Consider the following 23,901-nt stretch of genomic DNA (forward strand, 5'->3'; position numbering starts at 1 on the left):
ACTTTAGAACACTCATGATCACAGAAGTAAAAAGCAAGACAAGAATTTTTCTACTCACCTCAAAAGACCTTAGGCAACATAACAAACACATTTTTATTTTTATTTTTTGCAGACAGATTCAGCGTGGTCTTTCCAGGATGACGAGAGATCCACCAGCAAATTACCACATGAAGATAATGTAACTTTAATGCAGTTCAATCCATTTTCTTATTGCACAGCACCAAATGGAAAATAAATCTAAATTTGCAAAACACAGCAGCATGGTTTGCAAAATGGTTAGATGTGATGTAAAGTTTAAGGGATTTAGAAAAACTGGCTGGTACAGTGTGGCCCTTTAAGGCAGATATTAGAATGCCTATAGAATCTAATTTTAAATCAGTACTGAAATCTTACTGCAGCACTGCAAACTGTAAACTTAGTGTGTTTTATTGTTGTAAGTTTTCAATTTCAATTTTTGATATTTATAATGTGTCATTTTTCAGAAGCTCATGTTCAAATATCGTATGAATATTCATGAGCTGAAGCTACTGGAGACAGGTGTGTCAATTCATACAGATGCACGGACTGACACCGCAACGTAGGCGAGGTGCCCTTCAAAATAAAAGCTCATAAAGTCCAGGGAGGATTTACAGAGCAACAAAACTGCACAAGAGCTCCCAAACTGACTTTCGCACTGCTTTTGTAAATTGATAATAAAAGTTTAATGCATTACTATCAATGTGAGAGATGGATATGAAGAACTATTAAATATTTGATTAAATAATATTTTTGGTTTTCAATGTTATTTTTGTATATTACAAAGGTGAAGAGTAATGTACATAGCTTTGTATGTGTGTACGCTACATATACCTACCTGTGTGTACATATGTATGCATGTTTATATGTGTTTATACTTTTGTCACCAACTAGGTAAGCTAATGAGTGGTTTGAATTGTAACAATAATCCAAGTCTCTTTGTTTACACATTGTTAACCTTTAATCATGTGTTTGTTGTTATATTTTTTATATTATTATTTATGAATTCATTTATAAATAATAATTTTGAAATAATTCAATTTTATAATTTTTTCCACTTCTTGGATTTCGGGGGAGGGTGGGGTGTGTGTGCTTAAATGCTTGAGTGTGTATTTACTGAGAAACTTATTAATAAAGTTTAAAAAACAAATCAAAACAAAACAAAAACAGCGAATAGCAGAAAATATAACAATTTTGTTTAGGATGAAAAATGCGTTGAGTGCAACACTCGGCGAAATAAACAAAAAATGTATTTAGAGGTCTTTATGGAAGTCGTTAGAGGTGTGGGAAATTTTATATTTATAGCCTATATATAATCATTACATAATAATTAATTTAGCACATAACTTTTTGCACTTATTTTCTCTGCTGTATGTTTTCTCTGTTGTATATCATAGGCCTGTATATTGTATTGCTTCAGTGTATTTGATAGGCTATCTATAATTTAAGCACAGTAACAGAGGAGACAACAAAGCATTTCACTGCACAGTTTAGAGAGATATTGATTATGTGACCAATAAAATCCTTGACCCTGTAAATAAAGCTGTAATAGGTACACGAGGCACATGGATTTACTTTAAAAGGTGGCACCGGAAGTGTCGCTCGGCAGCGCGTGCAGCTTGTCGGTGCCGCTGCAGCCTGTAGGAGCGGCCGGTTCCTCCCAGCAGCCTCTCAGTTCAGAGGGAAAGCTTTTCTTCTCACAGCAGCAGCGGGGATTTTCTGCCTGCACACGCCGGATATTCATCCCATTAAAAAACACACTCACGACCGAAAGCTGCGAGAGAAGGACACTTTCCTGGGTTGTGTATCCCTCCCCGTCCCACCTCTCTGATTTGGGCCGTCGTTGCTTTTCTTCCATTTTTGTTTTTTTATTTTTTTCCCTCCTGACTGTCTCTGTGGCGCACTCAGGTTTCTTTTGCTGACATGGTAGATTATCACGCTGCCAATAATCAACCCTCGGCCGGAGGGGTCCAGACCTACATGGAGCAAGAGAATGACTGGGACCGGGACCTGCTGCTGGACCCGGCCTGGGAGAAACAGCAGAGGAAGGTAAGGGAACCGAAGAGTCGGGCCCAACTCGGCCGAGTCAAGCCGGGCTGAGAGGAGGCGGCGGCGGGCAGAAAGAAAATGGCAGGGGAGGGATGGGATGGGGAGTGGAGGTCAGAGAACCGAGCACGGGCCTCGGTTTTGCTCTATAAACCTTCCGCAGCCCTCTATGCCCCACTTTATATCAACCATTTTCTCCTTCTAGCTTGGCTCTTCTCCTAGCCTCTCCTCTTAGCTCGTCTCCTCAATGTCGTGTCATTTCCCTCTGAGTACACGCTGATTTCATCTCCTAATTCCCTCTGTCAGTGTGTGCAGAGCCTGTCTAACATTAGTTGGCTGATTTCACTCTTCAAAATGTGATCTTTTCTTTTTTTTCACCCCTGCACTTTTGCCCCTTTCTGAGGGGAAACAGAGCGCCACGTTGTTGAAAGAGTCAGAACTGTGATTGTGCAGACATTGGAGGCTTAAAATAGAAAGTCAAACAGTGATTTCTGAAGGGTTTTATCAAGGCGTCCTGTCCCACTTGTCTGCCTGCATGGCTGGCTGCTTGGAGGCCGATAAGACTGACTGAGGCGAGGCGAGTTTCAGCTGCTGCTCACTGCTGAAGGAGCTGACCGATACGGTGCTGCTCAAGGCCGATATAGAGATGAAGCTGTGGATTATCGTGTCCGAAATTTCATCATTTTCGGAAACTGAAAGGAGTTTTTGTTTGCAAGATTGAACTGACAGGTTATTTCTTTAACATATGGCCTACTGATGACAGTGCTTTTTTAAAGAGTAGTTGAGGATTTACATTGAAGATTTTAAAACAGTAAATCCAAAAGTAGAAGGGCACAATTCTACAATGCACATATATATATATATATATATATATATATAAAATAAAAAAATATAGAGGGTAATCTACACCAATGCCCAGTGTAGATTAAAGCAGATATAATGACCAAGCTATCTAATACAGTGCCCCTCATTAATTTGTAAATCAGGAGATGCTTGTCTGACAGGTCGGGTAAGGAGAAAACCCAGGGGTTTAAAGCTAAAGACAGCTGTCAGAAGCAATGCTACGTTGAGCACACCCGTTGTGCACGCAGACCATTGTTGCATCTGTTGTGCCAATTTCACATTGCTAGTCTCATATTCTTCCCACAGCCCTGGGACGTACAAGTTTCTGCAGCCACACTCATTTCACTGCACAGCACAGAACTAAACGCCCACTTGCTGTGCTGCAGATTTTAGCTCCAGTAATATTCTGCATAAATGCTCAGACACCAAGTAGCATTAAACCACCTGGTACCATATGGTATACTGGGCTCTGCATTTTGCTATTCTTTGGACTTATACTGAACCAATCATCAGAGTGGCAGTTCTCTTCATCCTTCTAACTAATCAACATTTACACAGCATGGTGTTTGTCTAAAACAAGCAGTACCTACTCTACTCTCCCTCCCCCATCTTCATCAGCTCTCTTCTTACTCCTCTTTGACATGTTTTTTAATACATACCACTGAGCTACAATCGATGCTAATGTTTCCTGCAGTACTTTCGCGACTTTCCTCCTGGATGGCAATAAAAGCCGTCCACTGACATTCACCAGACTAACATGACCTTGTTTTTTTATGCAGCGTTCCCCTCTCTATGCTGAATGGCCATATCTCAAAAAACAAACCCGTTCAAGTCCTGATTGTCCTATTGCAAAATGGAAACTGGATGATGCGTATGTGATCCTGATGATGAAGTGACATATAATACAACACTAAACCTTTCTCATAAGGGAGTGGAGAGGCAGTATAATGAAGGATAATTTGAAGAACCATTGCTTAACAGTGTGGAATGATTGAGTGGGTGTGTGTGTGTGTCTATATGTGTGTGTAGTGCTAACCAGGTTACGCACCCTATCTTATTCACTTACTAGCCAGATGACTGGCATAGTTTCTAGTGGTGTGACAGCATGCCGAGCATTGAATCGTGCATTTTTATTAGGCTACTCAGCATTTTAGCCGTCAACATCAGACATTCCTGCAGTTGATTACCATCAAACCTGGCGGGTCCAGTCCTTCACTGTTAACTCACGGTGGGTGGGTAGATGACTGTGAGGACTCTCTGCATGTTTGTGTAGAGATCACACGGGTCAAAGTTTCTTCAAAAGGAAAATCTAACCTGCCAATCATTAACAGAATGAGGCTTGTTGTGCAACCCTGGGCAGAGGTCCATTCCTGAATCTGCACTCATCAGTGGAGGCTGATAGGTGTTGGTTGATTGGGAACAGCTCAGGCCGGTGACATGTCCCCATGCCAAGCTTGAGCTGTACTGGCCCTGTTGAGGCGGGGGAACCAAGGGCAAATTCCTGCGGTGTATTCACGCTCACTGTGCCACTTATTGCGCAAAGTGAGCAAATGCCTCCCGCAGGAATATCAAGAGAGAAGTGGATCTAATGAGTGTGGGAATGGATTTGTCCTTGTAGTGTGTGAGAAGCAAGTCCGTAAGGTCAAAACCAGGAGCGATTTGTTGGATGCAGACTTTTCCATCATTCTGATTCTTCATATTTACCATATTGATTAATACAAGAGGGGAACAAGACGGCACTGCTTAGGATTTTTGGTATTCTTGCCTTTATTTGGTGTCAATGGTAGAGCAACAGAGACCGGAAAGCCTAGGTCAGGAAACAACCAGACGACATGTGACAACAGGACACAGCTCACAATTGAAACCAGAACACTGGAGGTGTGTTATTAGTTTGCACATCGAGAGCACCACTAAGACTAGGACTTCATCTGCTTGTATAAAAAATGCTAGATGCTATACCTCATCTCTCTTATGCTCAATCAGTAAAAAAATTAAAATCTTGATGCTTTAAATCGAATAAAACAGATTGATCTGTGAATGTATGAAGGAGCTGTAATGAATAATACAAGATTTTGGTATCAGAAACGTCCTGGTTTCCATTTGTAGGAGTAGTTGTTGTAACCAATCATGTTTGAGCAGGCTTTAGTCGCCTACAGGTAAAACATTTGTGTGGAGAGCAAAACAGGTGGAACATGTTGGCCGAAATGCAGTATTAGAACCTATTGGCTATTGTCTGAAGATGATTTAGCCTTTTTTTCGTTCAGCCATCGCAACCAGAGGCTTTATCATTGTCAGACGATAGCCGATCTGTTCAGATGTTGCTTAAAAGGATACATTTGGCAGCAGTTAGGCTTTAACCTAAAGCTCCAGTGTGGAGGATTAAGTGGCATCTAGTGTTTAGTTTGCAAAACTGACACTTCTCCTGTCTGCCAAAATGTATAGGAGAACTACAGTGGCTGAAGCAAAAATGGTCATTTGTCCTTCGTAGACGAGGACCTCAACAATATCAACGATAGATCAGTTCTTATTTTCAGGTGATTATAAACTAATAAAACCAAGTTATGAACATAATATATCTTCTCTGCCAATAGATGACATCCTACACACTACTCCTTAATTTGCACTGTTTGAATATAACTTAAAGTTTCCCTGCCCTGCAGATCACAGATTCACTGTGCAAAGGATCACTTTTTTGGGAGTCTCTTGTGATGTGGATATTTCAGAGTTGTACAGTGTGAGTCTTTGTTTCCTTGGCAGAAGCAGAGGTTTGTCCTTGCAGTGTGTTTCCAGTTGTCCATTCGGTACATTGAGCAACATTTCTCAACACCCCAGAGTACCTGGACTGAGTCCAGTGAACTGCAGTTTGTTACAGGCGAAGCTCCTGACAAACATGTTATTAAGTCTTTCTCACAGTTCTTGGATCCACCACACGCTGAAACATGTCAAAGTATGCAGTGACACCACCGGAGGTTTTATTGTAACCTTCGACAGTGTGGCAGGCGGTGCATGCAAATCCAGCTTCTCAGCGACAGTTAGGCTGCACATATTTCTCATGTCGTAAGGCAGGGCGAAACTACAGCGATGTGGGTGGATGAGCTAACAAGGAAAACAGCAAAGTACACAAGCCAAAAGGCCTGGAGCAGTCGGGATCACTGCTGATTGATTGTTCTTATTTGTTAAGGTGGTGTACTTTTGAAATCAGAATTAATTAGCACGTTTCCCACTGTTGCAGTCGTGTTCAGTTGATTCACCAAGAATATTAAAACTATAGATGTTTAAAATGTCATTCATGCAACTGAGTGAATGACCCAAGGTAAGCATGCAAATCAGGGCAGGTTTAGTAAAAAAACACGTGCTGTCAAAACAAAGAGAAATTTACTCCTGGATTCACGTCAGAGTTTTAATGTTTTTATTCCGTCTCTCAGCTTGTGTCAGGAGTGTATAGCTCTCATAAATCAGCTGTGTCACAGTGGCAGATCAGTTGTGGTCACTGACTCTGATGCTTATCTGTCTTCATTTTCCTATTCTGTCTGCCTGTCTGTGTGCACAGACGTGATTTGGAGCTGAACTGTGAGATGGACTTTACAGTTAACAGCAGTGACTGATGGAGAGATGGGGAGAAGCAGACCAGACCATTCAATATACCTTTCTGTTCTTCTACACGACTTGTCAGACGCTTTGTTGAGCAATGCATCCTGGTGCTAAATTAGGCACGTTTGTTTCTTTCACACATAAAATCCTTTTTTCTAATTATTCCAGCTTCGCCAGTATATGTGTGTGTCCTCCAACATCAGAGTCAGCAGCATTTGTAGCCAGCCTCCCCTGACACACCCCACCAGTGCCCAGACTTGCAACACAACACACACACACACACACACACACACACACACACACACACAGATTTATTTTCCATTACTGCCAAGGTGGGCAGCTGGACACAATGTTAGTTTGTTCTTTTTCCGCCCACTTTCACATGCTTTCTGTGTGACTGGTTGGCAGGCAGGCGGAGCCGGTTCAGATGGCCCGGGTTGGCTCGGGACGAGCTGTGAGTGACATTTTGTCAGGACCAAACAATGCGTCCTGCCGTCGTCTCTACTCTGGCTACGATCTAGCTGCACGATAAGCTGCCAGGCCACTTTTTTTTTCTCCCTGTCTGCCTTCCTGTTCCAAAACAACATTTAAAAGAATGAAGGGAGCTGAAAATGGTGGACTAAATAGCCTGCTCACCAAACAACAATAGACAAAGCTCTGTTTGTAGAGAATTAAAGGAGCAGACGCTTTAATTGGTTGTCTGTGTGTTGTGTGTGTGTGATTGGCTGATTCGGAGTAGCAGGACCAACCTGACTAGGGTGTGGCAGCTACAAGAGGAATCAAAGCTGTTATCATTTAGGGCTGTGGAGCAGATATCAGTGAGGTCTGCACCTTGATTGTTTATCTGTATATATGATGATTTCTGTTTTTTCTTGCCTCAGGTGAACTGTTAGTCAGTTTAATCCTTGTAACGCACTGATATGTATGCATTGTGTAATACATATGAAGCTCAGACACCAGGAAATATATTGTTTTAATGCTTTCTGACAATGAGGTTTCTTTTATATTTTTATAGAGTAAACAACCAAGTAAATGTAAAAATAATCAGCTCTTTAAATGATAATGAAAAAAAAACATTTGTTATGATCCAGTTGTGTTTTCAGAAACACTTTCAGCTTGACAAGGATAAGATTAAAAGGGAGACACTGCTGCATATAACCTCTTCTTCCGACTAGGGCTGCAACTAATGATTAGTTTTCTTTTCAGTTTCAAATGTCTTGTTTTGTTCACAGCCCAAAGATATTCAGTTAACTGTCATAGAGAAGTAAAGAACCCACAAAATATTCATGTAAAGAAGCTGGAATCAGTTAATGGTGACTTTTTTTTTTTAATTACTCAAACTGATGTGATGTAAGATCATGGAAGTACAGCGTTTGGTCATTCCCTCACTGCCAGCTGATTCCAGGTCAGCTGTGGGAAAGCCCTCCGCCTCAGCTGACCGAGATCCAGAATCAGCTTGTGGACCTAAACAACGAAGCAGTCAGTCAAGCAGACAGCCAGCGAGAGGACAGAGCAGAGAAGAATGTAACCCCTCTCTGTTTCCCCCTCTGTCTTTCTCTCTGTTCTGCCATTGGCGGCGGTGAGAGAGCATGCAGGGGGAAACATTCCTTTGGTGGCCCATTATAGCCTGCTAGGCCAGTGGGAGGGGGCTTTTTACTAAAGTGGGGGCGGGGTGTCCTGTTTTTTTGCCCGACAGGGGGAAAAAAAGAGTTGGGGTTTTGCAGGATTGCAGATGTGGTCTGTGCGGTGGAGACAAGAGGGAGAATCCTCCTCTGGGGCAGCGGGTGCTCGCGGGGGGGAAGTAAGAGTTTCCAGCGATGTGGCGGAAGTCGTGGCGCCAATCGTTGCTCCAAATATTTGTTTGCAGGAATGTTTTCAGACACCACCACCCAGTGATTGATTGTACTTTGGAACCATTTGCTTTGTTTCTAGTTCAAAGTGCACAGCAGAGTAGTCCTGCACAACAGGCAGCAAACTTAAACACATGGTCCGATCAGTTGAGAGATGGTAGTGCTCCGTGTAGCCCAGGGCTGGTATTGACATTGGTCTGCTGTAGGCCTGTGTGTTGAGGTGGTGGAGCCTAATGTGTTTCTCTTTCAAAGAGATTTCTTTACGGTCTGTTTCTCTCCCACTCTTTGTGTGTGAGGAAGGCGTTGCCATTTGGGGCAGAGAGGAGGGCTTTGGTGCATCCAAATGTCATATACGCAGTGGGCTCAGTGTACGGCTGACATAACCTTAGCTCTCTCACTAATCATGGCCATGTTCACAAGCTTACTTCTTGGCTATTGTGCATAATTATGAGGATTAGTAAATGGCATTTCCCACTGATGAATTGAAATTGGCAACAATGGGGACTAAGAATTTCCTCTTGGTTGGCTGCCAGTATGTTGATGGTTTTAGCTGGAGGCTTAGACTCCCCCTCTTCTCATGTCCTCCAAGTGTATCCTCATCTAACAGATTGAAAGCAATGTACTTACTTTTTTGTAATCCATTTGCCAATGTTTAAAAAAAAAAAAAAATAGTTGGTAGCGGTTTAGCCACTATTTCCAACCCCTCTATTTTTGATCTGCATGACATTTCACGCTGAGTACTGAAGACAGAGGTGCTGAAACCATTAGTTGATACGTCAAATGATAACATAATGATCATCAGTTAATCATTTAAGTCATTTATCAAGCAAAATGCAAAATGTCTGCCAGTTACAGCTGATCAGATGTGAAACACTGCATTTTTGTTTTGTTACTTGTTATTTGATGGATATGGCAGTTAATTCTGTGGCAACAAAATGTTTTCATTGGATGATTTTTAATGCTGCAGATATGAATGCTCATCTTTCATATCATATATGTAGTTTTATTATTTCAAGCTAAGTTTCCAGCAACTTTGAAGAAAATTCCAGATATGTTTGTATATGCTGTTTGTTATAGTTCCTAGAAAGAAAATAGGAATTGGTGTGGCTCTGTTAGTGATGCAGGATCGGCACTGGAGCAGATGCGTGTCACAAGTTTAGAGCTGGCGACATTTGTATGTTTCAGCAGAGAAACTGTGTCAATGTGTGTGTTCTCATGCAGACTGTGTGTTTGAGGGGTGTTGTTTGTAGGAAAGCAGCAGAAGAAAAGGATGTGTGTTTAGGTGGGGTTGAAGGGTGGGGCCACCATTATGTTCTGGGTCTTGGGGAGGGGCGAGGGGGTTGACTGCAGTTTGAATGTGAGGTTTCCCCCCTCTAGTTTTCAGAGTTACATAGCTGTGGGTTTGTCTGCCTGAGGCTGCTGGTAAACACCGTGCAGTTAAACAAACACAGGCTCCTCTCATGACCTCACCTACTGCACAGCTGCATGTTTGCATGCACTGGTGTGTGTTTGAGTTTGTATACAGATGTTTTTTAAAGTTATTATTTGACATCTAAGTTCCACTTAACACAAAGGGAAATCAACTGAGGAACATGTTGAAAACAATAGAATATGTAAAAAGCTGCACTTCAGCTTTGCTTTTAGTAACTTCCTCTTAAACAGCCATCAGTAGAGTTTAAATGGAAGGATTACAGTAACCTAACCTCACACCCCCACCGATTGTAGGTGTGTAATTTGGCCGCACTTATAATGCTGAAACAAAGAACTTCATAGTACATTTACTGCTGCAGTTTCCAAATCAGACGACTGCAGGTTATTTTCAGAGAAAGGCAGTCCTGTACAGTCCTTTGCCAGCTAATCTCAATTGTATTTAATTGTTTTCGTCGCCATATTCAAACTAATTTATGACAGTAAGGGGCTAAAATATTATAAAAAATTATGCATTTCTATTGCAGAATGTGCATCCTCACTGTGTGACCGTGTTACTTCTCTACGAGGCTGCAGAGTGCAGATAACATTCATAGATGTGTCTGTGAGGCTGCAGCTTCTCTATTCTGAACCACAGCACTCTGCAGGGCTATGTATTTTTGGAAACACCACTTCAGAGCTCTGCTGTCATCCTGCACCTGAGAGAGAGTGAGAGCGTTCAGATTCAATAAAAATTTGATCAGAAAAAAAGAACCAGAAGCAAAACCCATGTTCTCACTGTTGCTATTTCAAACTGCTTGCAACAGTTAAAGGCGGCTAAGGCGTTGTTTCATCCACTACATGCTATAGATAGATATGCATTGTCTGTGTCTTTAACACATTTTATTTCAGTGTCCTTTTTATGGTATATGTGAGTGTTGGTAGGAGAGTTAATAAGTGCTGTTTAGGTGTCACTCTTGACCAAAGTGAGAGCTCTTTCCTTTCAAACCGCATTTAATTCAACAGATCTTACACTGCCAGATCGTGAAGAGGAAATGTTTTTTTATCACAACACAGACATAAAGTAAATCTCTTAAAACAAACATTAAAGGGGAGCTTCACTGATTTTATACGTTAGAATCAGTTTACCAGTCACAAGGAGTGTGACTCAGTCTGAAAACAGTTCTGTGGCTCTGGAGGAAACAAAAAGATGATTTTAGTTGCATTATGGGAAATGTAGGGTCCAGTAATTGTGGATCTTTCTTTCTTCTTTCTTCTTCTTGTGGATCTTTTGCCTCTTCTGTTTCAATGTTGGATGATTCTTTTTTAAATCTAGTTTGTGTTTTTGTTGTCTTTTAAGAGCAGGTGTTAAGTACGGTAGCTGACCTGAAAATGAGAATGGCCCTATCTAGAGTCAGTGTTGGCTTTGTCCATTCTAGGCTACTGTAGATACATGGCCATGCAACATGGCAGACTCTGTGAACAAAGACCTGCTACATGTGTAGATCGAAATGGCTCATTAGAAGTTAACAAAAAACACAACTCTTATTTTCAGGTAATTATACACTAAAAAAAACATGCACATAAAATTATATTTGATTTCTGCCCAAATAGTCCCCTAAATCATACACACTGAACCTTTAAATGGTCTATATTTCAGTGTGGAACAAACTTTGTGATGCTGACATCTGTATCCCATGTGTATGTAATGAGTATGTATTGTTCACATGGTCTGAGGTTGTCGTCCTCTGGAGGCTGTTGTCGCCGTGCAGCAACATCTGTCAGAGTGGGACAGACCACCCCACCCACACCACCACCGCTACTCACCAGGAGATTACATCCCAGCTCATATGACTGGATTACGTCCAGATCTGGCGCATATCTGAGATGAATAGAAAGGTGGGGAGTGACGCATGGAGACACAGCTGATTTATTTTGCTCTAGTTTATAACGAATTAAGGGTGCAGGGTGAGCAAATGTGATGAGGTGTATCAAGATCATATTATGATTAAAGAAACTTTTTCCTTTTTTAATTAGTGCCATAACAAAACCAATAGAGGCTACAACACCCCATTGGAAATTACTGGGAGATAATTAAACACATCTTGTTTTATGTGGCTTGCAAAGGCAAAGTATTTCCCCTCTTTTATGACCTGTTTAATCACAGCAAATAAATGTAATGTCAACAGAGAAACACCTCTGTGGCTCTTTGGCACTCCTCACAGAGGTTCAGATGTGTTTACAATTACAATTTCAGACTGATTAAAAGACTTAAACAGTTAATTAGCAGTGACTTAAATAATGCAGAGCTGATTTATTTCTGTGGCTGTTTCCTCAGTGCAGGTCAGGATCCATGGTCCTCAAATAATGTTGTTCTTTAGAATAAAGCTCAATGGATATCTGCATACACTGCCACACCTAGACAGGTTATTCTCCCTCTGGGGAGGGTGTATGAGAGTAAGAGGGAGACAGAAAAAAAAAGAGAGAGAGGGAGCACAACAAACAGGCCGTGCTAGTCTGGTAACAAAGAGTGAGCTGTGATGGTGAGGCCTCATGCTACATCTGGCATATGCTCACTAACACACACACACACACACACACACACACACACACACACAGCAGACATCTGGAGGGGATGTTTGGCTGGATCAGGGCTTTAGCACTGTAGCTGCTGTATGCCACACTCGTCTACCTCACAGTCCGATAGTCAGTCGCATAGCTGCAGCTCGAGACCTCTGAAACAATTAGACCAGCATTAAACAGATTATCTTCTGTTCTTCTTCACCGGACCCTTGTCACGTTGTGGGAAGTTGTCCTCGTAGGCCTGCATGACATGAGGAAACTTAGTGATGTGGGACAAAGAGCTGCAACGATAGGTAGATTAATCGATTAGTGCATTGAAAGAAATTTTATCGCGAACTACTTTGATAATCAATGAATGGTTTCAGTCCTTTAAATGGGAATACTTCACCCAGAAAACTGTTTTTCTCGCATGCCTCCACAGTGAACGGAGAATCCAAAAAAGGCAAGCATTCTTTAACAGTTGAAATCATTGAGCATCACATTTAACAACAGCAAAATTATATCAAAGCATCTGTTCACAAACTCTCACACAACTCTAACTCATGCTGTATAATTTAAGGTTCATTTATTCAGTTGTATGCTCAGTACTTCCAAAACACATGCATTTTCACTAAAACAATAAGATTTAAACATGTCAGTACAAACAGTCTCATGCATGGCTGAGTAGCATGTCGTGGCACATGTGTGCATTTGCTCAAGTGCAGTTCATACGTAGCCAGAAGTTATTTATATTGTAATACTGTAGTGAAAATGCATGTGTTATTATACTGCACGAGTTGTGTGAGAGTTTGTAAACAGATGTTTCGATGTAGTTTTGCTGTTTTTAAATGCTGTCGCAGTTTACTTTAATTCATGAGGAATGCTCCCCCTTCTTTTGGATTCTCCGTTCACTGTGGAGGCATGCAAGAACAACAAAGTTTTCTTTACAGATTCAATGTAACACACGGTGAGTAATTGATATCCAAATGGTCATTTTGTAGGTGAAATATTCTTTTATCTGAAGACTTTATTACAGCTCCAAACAGAGCATATTTTTGATCAGGACAGAGTCCTAACTGTGACATGTTGATTTACAACTGTGTTTCTTAAAACTTGTGGAAATTTGCCCATGCAGCAATAAAAGTGAAAGAGCTCCACGCTGATGGGGAATCACCTGATGAGGCTGCTGGGATCTGTAGGCACTGCTAAGTGTTTGTTGTGGGGTTGAGACAAATGCTTCCATCTATCACAGTGGTTTTTAAAACACAGCGCAGGTGAAGAGAGTGTGTGTGTGTGTGTTTGTTTCCTCTGCGGCTGTCTCTGATTTCCTCAGTGAGCTCCTGTTGTATTATTTAACATCTTTCAAACTGGGGCACTGGGCGAAGGGGCGAGGAGGTGAAGAGTAGAGGCCTACTGGGACACAAGAATACAGCAGATGCAATGCATTGTGTGCATACAGTTATTAAAACTGGAACTGCTTTTCATGAAATTTACCATAGTGGATTAACTGAAAACATGTAGACTAAGTGCACAGTGATGTTTACATTTTCTATACATTATCACTGCTAATGCTATCAAAGCTACAAGAAACATAAAATGCATCACTTAATGGATGCTACAGGATGCCAGAGTAACATCTCTAATTTGAAATGGCACATTAAAAATCCTGATAAACATTTGTTGATCTTCAAAATGTGAATTTGTAAATGGATAAAAATCAATTTTAAGCTTGTATGAAGTTAAAAATTGGGATTGTTTTCTTCAGGGATTTTGCACCTGAAGCAGAAACACTTCAGTGTTGTATGAATTGAGCCTGTGCTGGTTTCAGGGCACATCACAGCAGCATTAAATATTTACTGATTGTGCTTAGCCTTCAGGTTCCTCTGCTCTCGTTTATAGCAAGGACGCTCTGCTCACCAGATAATCCCACGCAACACTCTCCCTCTCCCTCTCCCTCTCTGACTCTCCACATTTATTCCTTCCCTTGCATTTCTCTATCAGTCGTTAAGGCAACAGGTTCAGACAAAAGAGGATAGCTGTAGTGTGTGCTGCTATTTTTAAAGGACTTGGCCGTTATGTAGCTGGCCATTGGTGTTGCAATTGTTTTTCTGTGTGATTTAACATTCAGCTCTGGGGCTTCTATCTGTGTTGTGGGATGTATTTCTGGTCAGGCATCTCCAGGATGAGCTAGGGCTTCTTCATAACTTCAATCAGTTTTTTTTCTTTCATAGGTCAGAGGACGTCCCTTAGAGATTAAAAGCCTAGAGCTTTTACAGAGAGGCACATGAGATGGACAATAGCGTCTAGTTTTTCCTGCTTTCAGAGGTTTACAACACAAAGAACTGAAGAACTCTGGTGTTTGAGCTCATACAAATATTTTAGGACCTTAAGGCACAGATTACCCCAAAATTAATAATACATATTTGTCCTCTTACCTGTTGTGCTATTTATCAGTCTATATTGTATTGGTGTGAGTTGCAGAGTGTTGGAGATATCAGACATAGAGATGTCCGCCTTCTTCCCAATATAATGGAGTGCTCAAAGTGCCAAAAAAAATACATTTGAAAAACCTCAACATCAATGTCTCTTTCCAGAAATCATGTCCCAGTTACTCAAGATAATCCACAGACCATGCTGTGAGTACTTTCATGTAGGAACTGTTTTTTTTTCCTACCAAACTACACCTGCCAGTCGTATCACTGCACAGAAGGAAGTGTGCATCTGACGTTAGCACCACTGAGCTAGCTAACGTTACAGCTCAGCTGAGGATGACGCCATTAAAGTTTACACCTTGCACTGTCACAAAAACAAGCCTCTCGTCCATGAGTCGATGCAGAACTTATTCTGTGCAGTGATACAGTAGGGGGGTGTAATTCAGTAGAAAGAAAATAGTTCCTACTTGAAACTGCTCACAACAAAGTCTGTGGATAATCTTGATTAACTGAGTCATGATTTCTGGAAAGAGACATTACTGTTGAGTTTTTCCTCTTTTTTATTTTTGAATTTTTTATTTTATTTTATTTTTTGGCCACAAGCCGAGTGCCATCTAGTTCCATTATATTGGAGAGAGACATCTCTATGGCCGATATTTCCAATTAGGGATGTCCCGATCCAGCTTTTTCACTTCCGATCCGATACCGATATTACAGCCTTGAGTTTGGCCGATACCGATCCGAACCAAGCGCGTATTATACATATTATACCATATTATACCGTTTATTGTTAACAGGGTTAAATAAACAAACTTTAAACTTGAACATTAACATTAAATAAAAAATATAGCTGGTTTGCTTTGGCTGCTTTGGCCCCTTAATAAATAGAAAATAAATCAGCACAAGAAATCTTTAAAATGTCTAACATTGAAATTAAAATAGCAGCAAGACTCCACACACTTGTGCTTTGGCCCCCTAATAAATAAAAAATAGATTAACACCACAAAACATTGTTGACATTTAACAAACAATGCAGCCTTTCCTTTTCAGTTATGTTAGTAGCGTCAGTGCAAGCCTGGTGCTGCTGTTTCCTGGGACCAACAGAGGGGTCAAAAAAACCACACACAATATTGTACAACTGTTTAAACAAGCAATAGTCCATCCATGGCTCCAATTTCACTAATTCTGCCCAAAACAATGCCATCAGTGCTCTTTACTTAAACAGTAAGAGTGTAAACCAAATAAAAATATCACTCTCAAAAAATCAGAGCAAAAAACAAATAGTCAGTTAACTAAATTGACCGCTACTCTTCCTACCCTTCCCTCCATGTGTGTCTGCCTTCTCTATGCTGGCCTGGTGGATTGACAGTAAGTGCTGGAGCGGATCACTGGAATGGACTGCTTGAATCGCGGAGCGCTGGGCTGGCCGGAAAACCTGAAAAACTGGATTGGAGTTCTGGGATCTGCATTCTTCCATGCAGTCCGATCCGATGCCGATGCATGTTTTTTGCTAATATCAGCGGCCAAGACATCCCTATTTCCAATACTTGGAAGTGTCCCTTTAAATATTGTATTAGCAAATTTGAAGATATTGTTGGATGATCCTTGATTATTCTGTAGAAAACTGGGAGAGAAATTATTTTTTTAGGATTATGCAGTCTGCGACTGGAAGTCTACATTTAGACTCCCATGCAGGCGAACAGAGAGCTTGAGACAGATGGATGATAAGCACTTACTGCAGGTTCACTGCCTGTTTATGCAGCTGAAAAGAAAGACGATCCAAACACACTGCTGCCGCTGTTGGCCTCAGGGTTTGAAATGAAAATGGAAAGCAGGAGGATTCTTTTCCTCTTCCCTCGTCTGTCTCTGTTGTTGTGACTTTACTTCAGACTTCACTGGTGACAGCATGGAGAATTGAAAATCTTCTCAGGAGATGATAATATTGGCTTTCATGGTGAAATGGTAGTGTGTGTGTGGAGACCATACTGATGGGAGAGTCTGTACCATCGGCAGTTGTGTGAGTTCCTCAGACATTCATCTCCCAGAATGGAGAAGTGATCTGTTTATTTTGATAAATGGCTCAGCGGTAACGAATAAATCTCACCTCGGAGAAGAAGAAAAGAGGATGAGTGAGACTCAGGAGACGGTGTCGAGGAGTGACTGCAGCATCCCCCCGGGAGTCGTAGTAGTGGAAGAAAGAGGAAGGAAGACTCTGTGGTTTCTGCGGTTTTCTACCCCCGACCCAGTTTCAAATATAAAGTCACTGCACATACAAACAGTTGGGCAAGCCCCTCTGAGTCACGCCAGGGAGACAGACAGATCACTATGCATTTGTGTGTGTGTCACCCTCCCTTAATGGACCAGATGGCTAGCCAAGAAAGTAGAGAATGCCTGCAGACAGCCCTACTGTATACTCAATGAAAGTGCAACACAAGGAATAATGTGCCTGTTGTGATTAATGCACTTTAGTATATACTAAATTAAACAAACATATCATATTATATTCCATTTCAGCCCATATATCCCCGTGAATCACACACTGGACCTTGAACACCACACCTGGTCGAGGAAGTGTTTGTAACTGACTTGCCAATTTAGTGTGTGAACCATCTTCTGTAGATCATTTTCCATTCTTTAAGTCTCTTAAGCTGTTATTGTATTTAAAAGTCAGAGTTGACATTTGTGTAGCGGGAAGTCGTGCAGGTTTCTACTCTGCTACGAGTCTTAATGTGGGTCAGGGAAGTCCTCTGCCCTCACTGCCATCGGCCATGAGCCTACTATCCTGTCTGATCCAATCAAAGCTAGCCTGCAGGGGATTATTTAGCTACCGTTCCCTCGGTTAACAAAGACTCCTCTGTTGGCTCTCTTCTGACTCACAGCGCTGTAGGGAGTGCATGTGGAGTCAACACAGACCCTGGTACCCTGCACTCGCTGCAGAGCAACACAGTTTTGTCTTTGGCATGTGTGTATGAGCTCAGTGCTCTGGTTTTGACACCACTGCTGTGGAGACATGACGGCTTGTCTCTGCAGCGTGAGAATGGCGCTGCAGTGTTTCCTGCTTAGCTCGTCACCGCAGTATGAGATAGTTTCTGTGTTAACGCTCTCTCTCAACACCTTCCAGGGATTGATGGGTTATTTTTGCTTTCATGCATATACTGACAACTGCAGCAGTGCTGATTTCCAGCTGTGCTTTGTTGTAATAAAAGTCTGCTTTGGTTGAAAGAAATATTTTAGTTTCTCACATTATATCCAGGCAGGAGTGAGAGGAATCTATTTTAGAGCAGGAGGAGGATGGAGAGAAAGACAGCGAGGTAATGGTAGGCAGTAATACTCTGATGGATGACTGGTTGGAGAATAAAAGTGATGTTTGCAGTAGTGGGGAGATTTAGCAGCCCAAGAGTTTGACTGGTTCATAGTAGGGACACCAGGTGCTGAGATGCATTTTAAACCTTCTAAAAATAAGATGCTGTAGTCTTGGGTTGCTTAGCAACAGCCCTCAAGCAGCATTTTGGTACTAATATGGCTGCTGTGGTATTCTGCATGACCATACTCTGTATATGAATTTCCTCAATGAAAGTTAAATCATATTGATGATAATATTTATGCTCAGCAGCTGTAACAGAACTGAATACAGCTGCCAACCAGAGGTGTGCTGCAGCTGAACATTTGAGTTCAGAGATGTAGATGGTGAAATACTCATCTGAACCTTACTGAAAGCTGAGAGGCTTGTGTTGATTCCACAGAAGTCGCTCAGTTCTTGGAAGAGAAACGTCTGTAAATTGGAGGAAGCTAGCTGAAGACGACTGAGCTTTGAGTCAACTGAGGTGTGAATGTGCAAAAGGAAGTTTAGTGTTTCAATATCTGCCACCACTTGTGTTACAACACCTCGTGTACACATAACCATACTTACTTAAGGCCATTAAATCATACACTAAATCAAAATTTGACATAGGATTCATGCATTCAATATTTTCTAGCATTTATCCCGTTGGACTGTGTCTGAGCTGTTAAAGTGTTGTGCTGGTTTTATCATCATATTCATAGTTGTTATACATTGATTTTAAAGTATTTCTTTTAAAATATCCCAATATGAGTCCTAATATTGCCTACTGCAAGTAGGGCTGGGTATTAGTAGCTAGTCAATATCTTTGAGGTCAAACAAAACCTGCATTTGATCCTTTTTCTACCCAGATCTAGAAAAAACAGGCTATGTCTAATTCTACTGCTGTGACAGAAGATTTTATCCATATGCCTTATGTTATAGATTATATCTGCTGTTGAGGAAATGGTTTTTATACTTGGTGCAGCTGGTTTTCTTAACTGCGGCTAATTCTATTTGTCAAGTCGTTCATTGTTTGGACACAGATGGACAGAAAGTGGTTGAGAGGATCAGACGGTCACTGATTCACTGTCTACACATCCTGGACTGCTCCATATACAGCAGAGGAGGGAGGGAGGGGGGGCACTGTGATATTAAAGTCATTTTAAAGGGATTGCAATGATGTGGAGCTGTGATCCCCCCGCAGACCCGACCTGTACACAGTGGTAGCAGCCATGACCCAGCCCTGCACCCGGAGGGGCTCAGAGGGGTGCCGTGTGTGTGTGTGTGTGTGTGTGTGTGTGTGTGTGTGTGCACACGTGCGTGTGTGTGTGCGAGTTAAGAGCTCTGCATGAGTCTATCTGGGGCACAGGGATCACTGCATTAAACCAACTTAAGGTTTTAGGTCAGTGTGTGAGGAGTATGTTGATGTATAAATGTGTATTTGCGTTCAGTGCCTGGATTCACCATCATCACCATGTTTTTGGTTGTGCCAGTTGTACGTCTGTGTTGGTACTAAAAGGATAAGTAAATCCTACTCTTAAGCAGTGGTGGAATGTAACGAAGTAAATTTACTCAAGCACTGTTCTTTAGCACAAATTCAAGGTACTTGTAGCCTACTTTACTTGAGTATTCCTTATATTATTCATCTTTAAACGTCTTCTCCGCTTCATCAGAGATAAATATTGTACTTTATACTAACCCACATTTGTCTGACGGCTTTAGTTTCTTTTCAGATGACAGTTTTTTAAGCATTTTTCCTGAGTGCCAGAGTCTTTTTTCAGTTGTTCCTCATGAGAAGAGCATGTGAGGCTGCAAAAAAGCGCATCTCCTTTTTTCAGAGAGCTACAGCTTCTTTTGCTAATGACGCTCTAGGATAAAGCGCTGCTACCTGCCAAAATAAAAATAAAACCACCATGGGGACACACCTTTTTTGGTTTTGAATGCAGGACGTTTACTTGTAGTGGAGTAGTTTGGCAGTGTGGTATTAGTAAATTTACTTAGTAAATGATTTGAATATTAATTACACTTCTCCATACAAAATAGGAGATTGTTTAAAACGAATGTCATCACCGTGTCCAGCCTGATTGGTTAAACAGAACAAGCACTCTTGAGATATCATCTTGGGCTCTGGAAAACTGACCTGCATTTTTCACAGTTTGACATTTTATAGACTCAACAATTATAGTGCGACAACACAAATACACCAGTTTCCTTCTTTTGCAGCACAGTTGTGCTATAAAAAGCCTGCCTGGTAATCCCTGACCACCACTCATAACTTCCGTCTGTCTGATGTGACACTCTCAGCGGCTGATTAATGTCCATTTGCATGCCGATTTGCCTTGGCATGCGTTTGACTGTGTGAATGTGTCAGACAGGCGTAGGGCCAGTGAATCATGAAGCCATAAAGGGCAGGGTGAGCTCTGGAATGTGTGACAGAGCTGGACTAGGGGGGGGTTTGGCTAGATGTGTGTGTGTGTGTGTGTTTTTGTATGGGTCATCAACAAGCGGAAACTCAGAGGAACAAACAATGTGCCGCTCCTTGTACCAGGCCTGGACCTTCTCAGCTCCTTGCTCCTCTGCTAATGACTCGCAGCACAAGGAAGTCCTGAAAAAGTCTGGAAACAGTTTACATGATCCTGATTTAAGATCTTATCTCATATGAAGCACTTTGAGATCTAATTTTACCCTCCAGTGTCTGGTATGTTTTGCTGGATGCCCAGTGCTTGATTTATTTCCGGTTTTTGTTAAAGCATCTCCAAATCCTAAAAATCCCATTGAATAATTTCAAATGTATTTATTACAGATTGCAATTTTTTGTTTCATCTGCATGTCCATGTTCATAATACATGGCTTGGGTTAATACAGAGGAGAAGCCCCTTCTCTTCTGATGGACCACCATGGGACCAGATTTGATTAAAAAACAAAGAAAATTGTGTGGCAGTCAACAGTGAGAGACAAATAATTTAAATCCTGTTTGGAACATGCCATAAATTACACACATTATGTTTGTAACTTAAAGAAAATTTTGAAAAGAGTTAAATAAATAGAAAGACTCCACACCGAAAAGTTGACGTGATAACTTTAAATTGAGCTTCAAATTGACATTAAATGTGTAATATATGGCGCAATTCAAACGGGATCAGCGTTGACTACCGTACATATTTTGCGTACATATTTTTTCCCAAATAAGGTCCCAAGGGGGGACACAGGAAGGGGAGGGACTTCGCCCCTTTGTAGTAGAAGCTGCATCCTGTCTACTTAAATAACCCACTTGCATTCCACCAGCCTGACAATCTTCCTGATAAATCTTGAAAGTCTGTGGTGATTTAACTGAACCAGGAATTCATGTCTCTTCAAAATGAATTTCCAGATCAGCATCCAGCCTTGTCTCTTCATCATCAGTTTTAAATTCAGCCCCATGCAGCAAAAAAAGATTTCCTAAAAACTGCAGAAATGCGCACACAGCAGGGTTTAGAATTCACCAAGTGGGAGTCAAGGCCACCTAAGGGCATGCATACGCTCCCTTAGACACACATACTTGTTGACACACAGTATTTGACCCGAGTCTCCTGTACATTGGCAGGAAGTTGGGAGGTGTTGTTGCAAAGCAGCCTCTCTTATCTTTGTCACTTTCTCTGTCTTTTACGCTCTTATTTTCCCTCTTTACTATATGTAACCTGCCCTGTCACTTTCTGTGTGTCTGTACGTCCATCTTTCTCCTCGTCTGTCCCTCTTATCTGTTGTATCGCTCCTGTTTCTGCTGCTTCAGAGGAAGCAGAGGGGGGTCGTGTTTCACATTCCTGCACTATAGAGCACACATACACTCAAACACACACAAAATGAACATGGAGACACTCAGGTAACTTTTAAGGATCTGCCGTGTCACCCTGAAAGTGTGTGTGTGTGTGTGTGTGTGTGTGTGTGTGTTTCAGTAGGTTCACGTAATTCAAAACTTTCCATGCATGTCCATTCTTGGTGTGTATGTGTGTGTCAGCGGGGGGTGCACCTTGCTACCCTCTTACATCACCATTGTCGCCGTGACAGGCAGTTAAATGCGTTGCCTTATAAGGTAAAAGCGCGCGAGGCGGGTAGAGAGAAGGAGGAGGGGCAGGAAGAGCCTGTTACCGTGACAATGCTGTCTGCTGCCGGGCAACTGGGCCGGCCTGAAACTCCCGTTTGGCCACATTTTCTCTCTCTCTCTCTCTCTCTCTCTCTCTCTCTCTCTCTCTCTCTCTCACTCACTCACACACAGCCCTCTGTTTTCCCTCCTTCATTTTATTCGTCTCTGAAGCGCCACATGATTCACTCATTTAATATTTGCTTTTGTTGTTATAGGAAATATTTTTGTCCTGTCTCTTAGTCTGTTTATTGTCCCTCTTCCTCTCTAAGGTGTGTGCTTACATTTCGGTTATCATCATAGGGTTTGTATGAGATCAGCAGCAACACGGGCAGCACACACTCCTGTTTTAGCGGGAATGCCAAGAATGAGGATTTATAGCTGTTGAAATGTCATGCCTCTCATACCACACATGCACACACAGACACAGATTACACTCATAGAACAAGCAGACCTGCTATATTTGTTCACACACACTGACAAACCAGGCAGTGTTTCTTCTTCTCTTTTCCTCTCTTTTCTCCTCCATTTCCTCCCATTTTGCTATATGTCAGTGCAGAGGTCAACCTACTGTGACCTTGGTTTTATAACTTATTATCAGCTGTGTGTCATTGTAGCTGACAGAGAGGGAGATGAAGTGATGCTGCCAGCAAAGCACGTTTTTGGCTCATGTCTCTGGTGTGTGTTTTTTTCCTCTAATGATTAAAATAACCTAGCACTGAGTAACTCTCAGTTTAGCACTTACTCATTCTATCTATAGTGGCGTTTACTCACACAAAGGCAGACACGTTCACATGCTGGAGCCAGAAAAGTGTCTCTGTGTGGTTTCATTGCCCTGCAAAATACCGCTCTAGATGAATTCGGAATGAGAAATTCAGTTTTCACACACTTGTGCATGAACAAGTACTTCTCTTTTCTGACCAACAACTTCCTCTAACAGGTTTCAGCTGGTTTTAGATGGTTTTTATTAGTCATGGTTACAAATGGACTCTGTGAGCTTTGAGGTGTGAATAAACCCGTCTCTTTATAAGAAAAAAAAGAAAAAAAAAGAAAAGGGTTAACCATCATTGGTTGCCTTTTCCAGAAATAATAAACCCAAGTAAAGGGGCCCAGATACAAAGTTTGTGGGTCTTTTCCTGACCGAACACAGTATTTTCTCTGGAGTAGGCCCACTGTAGAACACAGATTCACTGATCCAGTGTTTCAGCGCTGGGGAATTTACAAATTTATAGCACATTTTTTGAAACGAAATTTAGTTGCATGGTAGTTGCATGTTGGCAATTCAGGTCAGGCCGATAGCTGTCAGTCATCAACAGCTGAGCCCGACATCGTGATTTAAAAGCCCAGACTGTTTGTCAGTCAGTCCGCTAGAGATGTAATGGTTACCGATATTACGGTAAATTTCGGTTAATTTTTACACAGTAAGAATTACCGTTTATGTTTAAATTAATTGCATTATCGCGGTGGATTATCAGGATATGTAATAACAGCCTCATTCAAGTCTCGCGATGCAGGCGCTGCGTGAATGCGTACCATGTGTAAACACAAAGAATGAAAACATGGTGGAAGAGTCTGAGGTCTGGGCGTACTTTGGGTTTCTGAAGAATGCCGAGGGACAGCTGGTGGAGGACAACTATCCTGTGTGCAGAACATGCAGAAAGAAAGTTGCTGCAAAGGCTAGCGACACTACGAATCTGCTGCTCATCTCCGTGACCA

The 23,901-nt window shown here is 41.7% G+C and overlaps 1 protein-coding gene across 4 annotated transcripts in view; it reads left to right on the forward strand.

Annotated features, from left to right (window-relative positions):
• The first annotated feature begins 1,664 nt into the window (after positions 1 to 1,664).
• actn4 (actinin, alpha 4) overlaps positions 1,665 to 23,901 on the forward strand; it is a 70,691-nt gene continuing 48,454 nt past the window's right edge. For 2 of the 4 annotated variants that reach the window (XM_049576379.1, XM_049576378.1), the window contains exon 1: positions 1,665 to 2,064. In XM_049576379.1, the coding sequence (XP_049432336.1) occupies positions 1,939 to 2,064 (126 nt within the window). In that variant the 5' untranslated portion in view covers positions 1,665 to 1,938. The remainder of the gene's footprint in view (positions 2,065 to 23,901) is intronic. The other 2 variants (XM_049576377.1, XM_049576376.1) reach the window with 2 other exon arrangements.

The sequence above is a fragment of the Epinephelus fuscoguttatus genome, linkage group LG5 (assembly GCF_011397635.1).
Source record: "Epinephelus fuscoguttatus linkage group LG5, E.fuscoguttatus.final_Chr_v1".
Lineage (NCBI taxonomy): Eukaryota > Metazoa > Chordata > Actinopteri > Perciformes > Serranidae > Epinephelus > Epinephelus fuscoguttatus.